General features: G+C 35.9%; 3 protein-coding genes across 3 annotated transcripts; 1 reads left to right on the top strand and 2 right to left on the bottom strand.

Moving 5' to 3' along the window:
- Positions 1-536: 536 nt before the first annotated feature.
- LOC141392900 (histone H1-like) lies at positions 537-1,345 on the bottom strand. Its single transcript, XM_073965870.1, has one exon. The coding sequence runs from the start codon at positions 1,285-1,287 to the stop codon at positions 610-612; it is 678 nt and encodes a 225-aa protein (XP_073821971.1). The 5' UTR covers positions 1,288-1,345; the 3' UTR covers positions 537-609.
- Positions 1,346-3,439: 2,094 nt separating this feature from the next.
- LOC141392305 (histone H3) lies at positions 3,440-3,850 on the bottom strand. Its single transcript, XM_073965255.1, has one exon. The coding sequence runs from the start codon at positions 3,848-3,850 to the stop codon at positions 3,440-3,442; it is 411 nt and encodes a 136-aa protein (XP_073821356.1).
- A 2,239-nt stretch (positions 3,851-6,089) lies between these two features.
- On the top strand, positions 6,090-7,783 carry LOC141392899 (histone H4-like). The gene has a single exon (XM_073965868.1). The coding sequence runs from the start codon at positions 7,402-7,404 to the stop codon at positions 7,720-7,722; it is 321 nt and encodes a 106-aa protein (XP_073821969.1). The 5' UTR covers positions 6,090-7,401; the 3' UTR covers positions 7,723-7,783.
- Positions 7,784-10,415: the final 2,632 nt, after the last annotated feature.

Below are 10,415 nucleotides of genomic sequence, written 5' to 3'. Positions count from 1 at the left end.
ACTACGCCAATGCCGAATATGAAGCGCAAACGTTTTTAAGGGGAAATTTTTTTGGTGGTGGCGCAAAAATTAACGGGACATTTTTCAATGGAAAAAATAGAAAGAGAAATAAAATAGAGTTGCAACATAACTTCATTAGAATAGAAAAACATTCCTGATTAAAAAAATCTCCTTTTACCCAGCAAACAATTTTTGCAAAAAGAAAAAATTATCATTTTTGAAGATTAAATGAAAAATTCCAAAAATATGAAATTAGATGAAAATGACCATAATTAGACAAACAAAAATTAGTCACATTTATTTTATGACCCAGACTAAAATTTTAATCCCTTTGTGGTGTTATTTTGTGGAATGCCCATAATAAAACAGGCTCAATGTTAATTACCTAATAGGAAAAGTAATTAGTGAGGGTAATATTTTTCCTAAAATCAGACACGTGTGTATTTTTCTTATTTATTTAGGTAATAAAACAATAAATAGTAATAATAAATAGTTTGAAGTAAAGATTTTCTCTTTTTGAATTTAATTTGTAGCCCTGAAAAGGGCTGTTAGATATTATGCTTTCGAATATCGAAAAATGTTGTCAACAAGTAATCTTTCTGGGAAAAATTACTTCTTGGCGGCGGCTTTCTTGGCAGCTGGCTTCTTTGGTGCGGCGGCTTTTTTGGGTTTAGCAGCTGCTGTTTTTGCCTTGGGTGCCTTTGGTTTGGTGGCAGATGCTTTAGCGGCGGTTTTTGCTGGTTTAGCCTTAACTGTACCGGTTTTCTTGGCAGCCTTAGCCTTTGTTTTGTCAGCCTTCTTCTTCTCAGCGGTCTTTTTGGCGGCAGATGGCTTCTTGGCAGCGGTTTTCTTTTCACCGGCGGCCTTTTTAGGGGCAGCCTTCTTCTTCTTCTCAGCAGCTGGGGCCTTCTTCTTCTTTTCAGCAGTCTTTGCTTTGGGTTCCTTGGAAGCCGAGGCGGACAATTTGAATGAACCAGAAGCACCCTTACCTTTAGTTTGGATGAGTTTTCCACTGGCAACAGCGCTCTTCAAATATTTCTTGATGAAAGGAGCCAATTTTTGGGCATCAACCTTGTAGGTGCTGGCCAAATATTTCTTGATGGCAGGCAATGATGAACCACCACGTTCCTTCAATGTTTTGATGGCGGCGTCAACCATTTGTTGGGTTGGTGGATGAGTAGGGGCAGCTGATGGTTTCTTTGCTTTGGCTGCGGCCTTCTTTGGTGCCTTTTTCTCAACAGCGGCAACTGGGGAGGCGGTGGCTTCAACAACGGCGGCGTCAGACATGATTATTCACTTTTATGTTTATATTTCACTGTAACACAAATACACTCACAAATTTATGTGTACTATTAAATTGTTATTGGCAATTTTTAAAAATGGTAGGTACATTGAAAAGATGAGAAGTGCATAGTAGTCAATAGCTATATTTTTCGAAATATTGTGTGGAAGCGTGTTTAATTTTTTACAAAAGTTTTCGTAGGAATTTAATTTTTCCGAAGAATCTTTGAATATTTTTATAAAAGATATTTTACACATTTCTTGTATAGATATCAGGCCATATTTTAACGAAAATTTGGTGTAATTTCCTTTATCCGTTTAAAAGTTATAAGCGTTTAACTTCACAGATTGTAAAAATGTAATCACAAATTTGTAACTAAATTTGAAAAAATTATGAATTTTTTCAAAAATATTTTTCCAAATTCTATTTGAGAATAAAGCCTGATATGTTTACTTTAGGATAAAATTAAAATATTGACATATTTCACATTTTCACTGTGAAAAAAATTCAAAATCTTTATGTGGTCCAAGACGGCAGAAATCCTCTTGTTGGCATATTTTCAATGAAGAAAAGTTTTTCTTCAAAGAAATTTAAAAGCTCAAATCTAATTAAGTTTTATAAAAATTTCTTAAAAAACATTTCAGAATCTGTATATTTACACCAAATTATAACATTATTCATAAAAAGTAGTTATTTCTTTGGAAAAGTTAAAAAAATCTTCCCATTACCGTATACCACCTATGGACAAACATTCACTGTCAAAGGTAATATTTTTGAAAATTGAAATATTTTTGCTAAATTAAATGAAAATCGCTCAAAAATTAATTTTTAATAAAATATGAGGACATTTTCGTTAAAATTTAGTAAAAATTTCATCAATTTTTACAAAAAATATTCTCCAAAAATAATTCTTCCTTTGCTAGTACATATCAAGGAAAAAACCATATAGAATTACTGAAGTTTTTCACACGTACTTTTTTCCTTATTTCATTAATAATTTTGATATTTATTGCAAAAATGTATATAATAAAATAAATAAATCCCTTTTCTATGACAATTTTGTAAAAATAATACAAGATTTAAACAATTTTCTTCAAAGAAAATTTTTTTCTAAAATGTAGTATTACGCCTTTCAAATGGCCAAGAAATATTCGCCATCTCTATGTGATACAATTTTTGACAAATATTTTTAAAAAAATTATCCTAAATTTTACTAAATTAAAAAATATATAGCTGAAAAGAAAAAAATTGCATATTTCATTCATCATTATCTGAAAAGAAAAATAAAACAAAACAGAGAGCATTTGCCGCCAAAAAATTTCAACCATATTGAGTGAGAAATAGTGAGAGCATTATTGCAGAGAACATTTTGCGCCAAATTTAGTGAACATATGCCTTGTGGATATTAGTATACACACAAAAACAAGTTCAATAGAACAAATATTTGTTATGAAGAAAATAAGAAGAAGAAGAAAAAACATTGCCCTTAAAGAAGAAATTAATATGGACGGACGCCGTCAAAAAGACCAATAGAAAAGAAAGAAGAAGAATAAATGTATATTCTAATAGGAAAATATTACTGACGCCATCAAAAACCACACAAAGAAAAGAAAGAAGAAGAACACAAATGTGCATTTCAATGGGAAAATTTTACTGACGCCGTCAAAAATTACATATAGAAGGAAATTTCAATAAGTTTGTTCAAGAAGAAGAATAAAATGTGTCTTTTTAGGGAAAAATGATATTTTTTGTTTCAAGAAGAACAAAATATTTAATGGAAAAATTTTACTGACGCCGTCAAAAATTACCTATAGAAGCAAATTTTAATATTTTTTTTTAAAGAAGCAGAACAAAAGGTTTCTTTGAAAGGGAAAATTGTAATATTATATTTTTTTCAAGAAGAAGAATAAAATGTGTCTTCTAATGGGAAATTTTTACTGACGCCGTCAAATATGACTCATACAAGAAAATTTTAAAATATTCCTAAATCAGCATCAAAAATGAAACAAACACAAAGAAAAATATTTATTTATTTAAAATGTTAAAAATAATAAATAGTTTGATGAAAAAATAATCTCTTTTTTATAAATTTTTTGTGGTCCTGAAAAGGACCGATTGTTTTGTTGTAAAAAAAAATGTTTTTAAAACGTCAAGAATTTAAGCACGTTCTCCACGGATACGTCTGGCCAATTGAATATCTTTAGGCATGATGGTGACACGTTTAGCATGGATGGCGCACAAGTTTGTATCTTCGAAAAGACCAACCAAGTAGGCTTCACTGGCTTCTTGCAAGGCCATAACAGCAGAGCTCTGGAAACGCAAATCAGTTTTGAAATCTTGAGCAATTTCACGAACCAAACGTTGGAAGGGCAATTTGCGGATCAACAATTCAGTACTCTTCTGGTAACGACGGATTTCACGCAAGGCAACAGTACCAGGACGGAAACGATGAGGCTTCTTGACGCCGCCGGTGGCTGGTGCGCTCTTACGAGCGGCTTTAGTGGCCAATTGCTTACGAGGAGCCTTTCCACCAGTCGATTTACGGGCAGTTTGCTTAGTACGAGCCATTTTTCACTTTAGTTTTTTCACTTCACTTAGGTATGCACACAAACACTGTTAACACTGTAATAACTGTGCCATCCATCCATATAGCGGTATTTATAGAAAATTTCGAAGAGGCGGCTATGATTAGGGGTGGGTAAACCAGTAAAGACAGCTGTGCGCGCCCAAAATGTGTACTAACACATACACAAATACATGTGTATTCCATTAAGACTCTTGGTTAGTCAAACAGGCCAATTTTTGTATAAATAGAAGCCGCCAGCCTTCGAAAAAACATTCGTTCTTGTGCTTTCGTGAAGTGTTAAGTGATTTAAAAAAAAAAGTGAAAAATGACTGGTCGTGGTAAAGGTGGCAAAGGCTGTACTACTTCTTGCTGAGCATAAGCTCAACCCTTCTCATAACTTTACCCTAGCGGGATATAAAATTTTCATGCAATACCGACATGGACAACGCGCCGGTGGCACCGCAGTTGCCATACGTGAAGGCATACGATGTGATCGTATACCGCTCTCAACCGGCAATATAGAGTCCTGTGCGGCGAGGGTATGGAGAGACGATGGCTCCTCTGTAGCCTATGTCTCTTTATACCTTCGACCGCAAGAACATCTTTCAGCTCATGACATGACTAATGTCATGAATCTGTATAACTCAGGGGAAGTCTTAATTGGTGCGGACCTTAATGCGAGACACGATTCGTGGGGAGGGATCACGAGAAATACCAGCGGTAGGGTACTGGACAGGCTACTGTTCGACTCTCCGGACTTCCTTCTCATAAGATCTGATTTATCAACCAGGCCAAATGATACATCTGGCTCATTCATCGACATATTCCTACGCACACCAGGGCTCCCACTGGTTGGCGGAGGCAATGTGTCGATGACTTTCGATTATGAATCGGATCACAGGGCGATCCAGATTCTGGTTGAGATGGGTGATGTGGCGAGGGAAGAGATTCAGTCATATCTGAACTTCAGTCGCATCAATATCGGACGTTTCAGGCGCCAACTGAGATATGGCCTAGACAGGTGTCAATTACCCTCAGACAGAAATGTCACCATTGAGGAAATTGACACGTGTGTAGATAGTCTGGGTAACGTTTTTCGTCATGCCATTGAGCACTCCGTCCCAAAACAGAGAGTCAGGGATCAGGTTCTTGGTGATCTCCCCCCGAGAATTCGAGGCTTTATTCGCGAGCGTCGCAGGATATGCCGCACGCTTCGTAGATCTGGTGACCCAGATAGATATCCAACTCTTAGAGCGGATATCCGTAACCTGGACCATATTATTGAGGACTCTATTCGAATATTCGAACAGAATAAACTCAAAACTTATCTTGAGGGTATTCAAATGGATGGGAGAACATATGGGAAAGTAAAAAGGGCAGCTGATCTAGCGACAAAAGATCCTATTGATCAGCTGGTTGACGATGCGGGTTCCATTATTACAGATGACACCCATAAGGCAGAAATCTTAGCAGACCATGTGCAGGGAGTGTTTCGGCCCATTGACGGGTCGGTCGGAAGCTTCTCTGGTGGCCCGGTAGACCGGATCCCAGGGGAGTTCGATTCCTTCCGTAGCTCAGTTAGTCGAGCTATTGAGGGGATCGACGATCGGACGCCAATGGTTGACTTTTCCGGGGCATTCTCAGCAGATGGGACTGTAGTTAATGATACCACTCGCTGGCAGGAGGGCGGTTTTGTACGACCCAGGTGTGTTGGTAGAGCCTTAGCTCAAAGACCGGCACGCAAATCCTGTGGTCTGGATAAAATTCCCGATGTCGCCTTAAAAAAGGCAGGGGAAATTATACTTAGATTTCTGGCGGTTTTGTTCAACCAGTGCATGAACATAGGATACTTTCCTTGGGCGTGGAAAGAGGCTATGCTGGTCCCTATTTATAAAAAAGGGTCTCCTCCTGGCCAATGCGGCAGCTATAGGCCGATATCTTTACTGTCGGCATTTGGCAAACTTTTCGAGCATTTCATACTCGAAAGGCTACAGAAACTTGTTGAGGACAAACGGGTCTTAAAGGACAACCAGTTCGGGTTCAGGACAGGCCTATCGACTGTCCACGCCCTTACTGCGTTTTCGTCCTTTGTAGTCAATGGACTCAACAAAAGGGAGGGTACGCTTGCAGTCAGCCTAGACTTCTCAAAGGCCTTCGACACCGTCTGGCATGACGGTTTGTTGTCGAAGTTGGTGCAGTTTGGGTTTGATCGCCAAACTTGTAGGCTGGTAGGGAATTTCCTTGCTAATAGGACATTTAGGGTCAAAGTTGGGGGTCGACTTTCAAGTCGTAGACCCATCCGAGCTGGAGTACCCCAGGGGTCATTACTGGGACCGATGTTATATAACATTTATGTGAGTGATATGCCACAACCTCCACCGGGGGGTATTTTGCTATCCTATGCCGATGATGTGTTAGTGGCTATCTCTGGTCCACTAGCTCGTTATGTTCAAGCTGGGCTCAATAATTACCTAGCAGTTCTTGACCGGTATTTTACCCTTTGGGGTCTAAAACTAAACGTAGACAAATGTACGGCTGTAAAGTTTACAGGGAAAACGGGATGCACAAGAGCCAATTATAGGCTCTTCCGCCCTATCATACAGATCGGGCCAAATATCGTGGAGGTTAAGGACAGAATGAAGTATCTGGGAATCATTTTTCACAAGAAATTTGATTTCATCACCCATATAAACTTCATTCTGTCCAAAGCAAAGAATGTATTTTTCGGGTATCAGGGGCTTCTGAAAATGAGAGGTGGCCTTTCACCTCAGATTAAACTACTGATATATCGGCAGATTATCAGACCCATCATCACCTATGCCTTTCCAGTCTGGTTTGACATATCGTCACACCAGATGGAAAGGCTTAGGAGGTGGGAGCGCAAAGTGCTTGCGTCTTGTTTGGGAATGCGAGGTATAGTATTCGATGATGACGGCTCTATCAGAAGACACTCTAACAGAGCCATATATGATAGAGCTGAGGGCGATAGAATCGACAGGGTCCTGGTTTCTGGGGCTCTGGAGTTCTTGAACGGGTGTGTGGGTGTGGACAACAGGATTGTTGAGAGCTCACTATATTGTAACCTTGATCTTAGTGGATTAAGTGAATGCCAGCACCTGCCTCCAGGTGCATTAAATTGCCTGATGAATGAGGGGTTGCTGTTTGCTGACGGGGAGCTTCGCTTCTACCACCGACGATACAACACTCTTAACGTACATAGCATTGTATATAATAATATACAATAATGTTTGTTCTTGTACATATTGTAAATAGTAGTTTAATTCTTAGTTTTAAGTCATAGTTTTAGTCATAGTTTTAGTCATAGTTTTTACTTATAGTCTTTAATCAATATGTAAAATATCGCCCTTTTTATATTGGATTTTTTTGGGCGCATAAAGTATATTTAATTTTGTCCTTAAAATAGCTGCTGTGGCTAGACCACAGCGAAACCCGTTCTTAAGGTAGTAGGTGGCGAAGTAGCTACATGATCCCTTTATATAAATTAGTACAGTAAGCCATTCTGTTAGATCGTAAGATTTTTTACCAAATAAATATGGCCATTGGCAAAACTGAAAAAACTGGTGGCAAAGGCTTGGGAAAAGGTGGCGCTAAACGTCACCGTAAAGTGTTACGTGATAATATCCAAGGTATTACCAAGCCAGCTATTAGACGTTTGGCTCGCCGTGGTGGTGTAAAACGTATCTCTGGCCTCATCTACGAAGAAACCCGTGGTGTTCTGAAGGTGTTTTTGGAAAACGTTATTCGTGACGCCGTTACATACACCGAACATGCTAAGCGTAAAACCGTCACTGCTATGGATGTCGTCTATGCTTTGAAGAGACAAGGTCGTACTTTGTACGGTTTCGGCGGTTAAATATTTTCTTGACGCTATTTGGAGAATTTTTCTTTTACAACAAAACAATCGGTCCTTTTCAGGACCACAAAAAATATTTAAAAAGAGATATTTTCTTGTTGAAAATTACAAAAACATAAAAAAATTTAATAAAATATATCAAAAATAAAACTTACCTTAATATATGAAAAATAAAACTAACCATAAAATATTTTCTTTCAGTGCATTTTATTTTTTTCTTTTATTTTCCACATTTCATAATTTTTTTCAAATAATATTCCCTTTTGCCTTCAAAAATAAATGCCGTCGGCAACTCTGACCATTTACATTTATTTTCATAAATTTTTTTCATCATCAAATACTTTTCCATTTTTTCCTTCAAAAATGTTTGCCGTCGGCAACTCTGACCATTTAATTTTATTTTCATAAATTTTTTTCATCATCAAATACTTTTCCATTTTTTCCTTCAAAAATGTTTGCCGTCGGCAACTCTGATCATTACCTTTTTTCTTAAAATTTTTCTTCTTCTTCTTTTTTTTTGCCTTCAAAAATGTTTTACCGTCGGCAACTCTGATCATTCCTTTTTCGTAATACACAAAAATGTTCCTTTATTTCCACTAATACATGTTCTACCGGCAACTCTCATTGTTAGGGTAGCTGCTTGCTTGCTTGATAATACAACGATGTGTGTATACGCTATCGTCGGTCTGTGTGTGCGTGTGTTTGTTCATATAACTAACGCACATCAATGCTATGCCAAGCCAACAATATCTTTGACTGCGATGTTATGTACTTATTTTTTCCTTCAAGTAAAAATGTTTGTTATTTTGTGATGAAATTATTAAAAAATGTTATTAATTTTTTAAATGTATAACGAATATTACCTTTTTTTAAAAAATTTTCATTAAATTAGTTTGAATTTTATTAATATTTACTGCGATTTTTCTCAAAATTATATTCCAAAAATTTTTATAGCATCTCTTTTTTCAAAAATTTGCTTATGAATAAATTCTTCTTCTTCTTATGTTTCATGATTTCACATAAAAATATTTTATCTTTTACTTAATCCTCCAAAAAATCACATAATTTTCTAAATTTCTCTCACTTTATATTGAAATTATTGAAAAAATTCTTCTTCTTATATTTCATGAACTCGCATAGAAAAATTGTATCTTTTACTTATTTATTCAAAAATCACATAATCCTCCAAAATATCACATAATTTTCTAAATTTCCCTCACTTTATGTTGAAATTATTGAGAATTTTCTTCTTCTTCTCGTTTCACTAACTTAAATGACCAAAAAAATTACATAGTTTTCTAAATTTCTCTCACTTTAGTTGAAATTTTTCTTCTTCTTCTTATTTCACTAAATCACATTTTCTTAAATGACCAAAAAAATCACATAATTTTCTAAATTTCTTTTACTTTATGTTGAAATTATAAAAAAAAAAATTCTTCTTCTTCTTCCTATGTTTCACCAAAAAGTATTTTATTTTTTCTCAAACGTCCCAAAAATCACATAAATTCTTTTACTTCATGTTGAAATCATTGAAAATCTTCTTCTTCTTCTTCTTCTTATTTTTCAGTAAAAATAATTTATTTTTTTCTTAAATGTCCACAAAAATCACATATTTTTCTTCTATTTTATGTATTTTTGTTATTTTCTAACAATGATCCTCATTTTATTTCCACAACTCTACTTTTTTCCCTTTGAAAATAAAAAATTTTTTCCGTGCGCACTTCATGTTGTCATCACTCTATTACTAACTTTATGCTCTGACAACATCACCAAAATCGCACATTTCTGCATTTTTTCCTTTCCAAATACAGTTACTTTTTTCTCCTCCAAATTCGCGGCGGCAGAAGAGTTTTTCTAAATAATTTACTCTAACAGCCACTACAACAACACCACCAACGGCCATCATCATCATCGTCATCAACAATCATCATGAACGTATGTAAAGGCATTTGGTTATTCTAACTAACAAACACACCACACACACACACACATTCATAACAGACATCGTCAACTTACAATGAACGAACATTGGCGGGAACATCGATGAACGAATATTGGCGCGAACATCATCGATGAGACGAATGATCTCTTTTTCGCTCTTTCTTACTCTCTCTCTGTCTCTCTATATCTGTCTCGCTATTTCTGTGAAAAACTAAAGCGACATAAAACAAACACAATTCTGCTGGGGGGTAGAAATGAAAAACAGTTACAACAAACGAACATATTTTCTAAGGAAATATGAAAGAAAAAATGTCATTTGCAAAATAATCAAGGGTTGTCGTCGATTAAGAAATATATTATTTTTTGGGCATTTTTATTTTTTCCCTATAAAATGTAAATATAAAATTTTTGGTCATTTTTATTCTTTTCCTATAAAATGTAAATAATGAAAATTAATAGTTTGAATAGATTTTTTCTCTTTTTAAATATATTTTGTCGTCCTGAAAAGGACGGATTGGTTGAATTTTGTATGGATTTTCTTCTTCTATACGATGGTCTGTATTTTTTCCATAATACCTTTCGAGATAATTTAGGCTTTCTTTTCGGTCTTCTTGGGCAAGAGAACAGCTTGAATGTTTGGCAATACACCACCTTGAGCAATAGTGACGCCGGACAGCAATTTGTTCAATTCTTCGTCGTTGCGGATGGCCAATTGCAAGTGACGGGGAATGATACGAGTCTTCTTGTTGTCA

Source organism: Musca autumnalis, unplaced genomic scaffold (assembly GCF_047663935.1).
Source record: "Musca autumnalis isolate F117 unplaced genomic scaffold, ASM4766393v1 scaffold_2, whole genome shotgun sequence".
Lineage (NCBI taxonomy): Eukaryota > Metazoa > Arthropoda > Insecta > Diptera > Muscidae > Musca > Musca autumnalis.
The sequence above is the reverse complement of the archived record's forward strand: the minus strand, read 5'-3'. Positions and strand labels throughout refer to the sequence as shown.

Coding starts and splice junctions, on each gene's coding strand:
- LOC141392900 (XM_073965870.1), bottom strand. CDS start 1,287: ATGTCTGACGCCGCCGTTGTTGAAGCCACCGCCTCCCCAGTTGCCGCT.
- LOC141392305 (XM_073965255.1), bottom strand. CDS start 3,850: ATGGCTCGTACTAAGCAAACTGCCCGTAAATCGACTGGTGGAAAGGCT.
- LOC141392899 (XM_073965868.1), top strand. CDS start 7,402: ATGGCCATTGGCAAAACTGAAAAAACTGGTGGCAAAGGCTTGGGAAAA.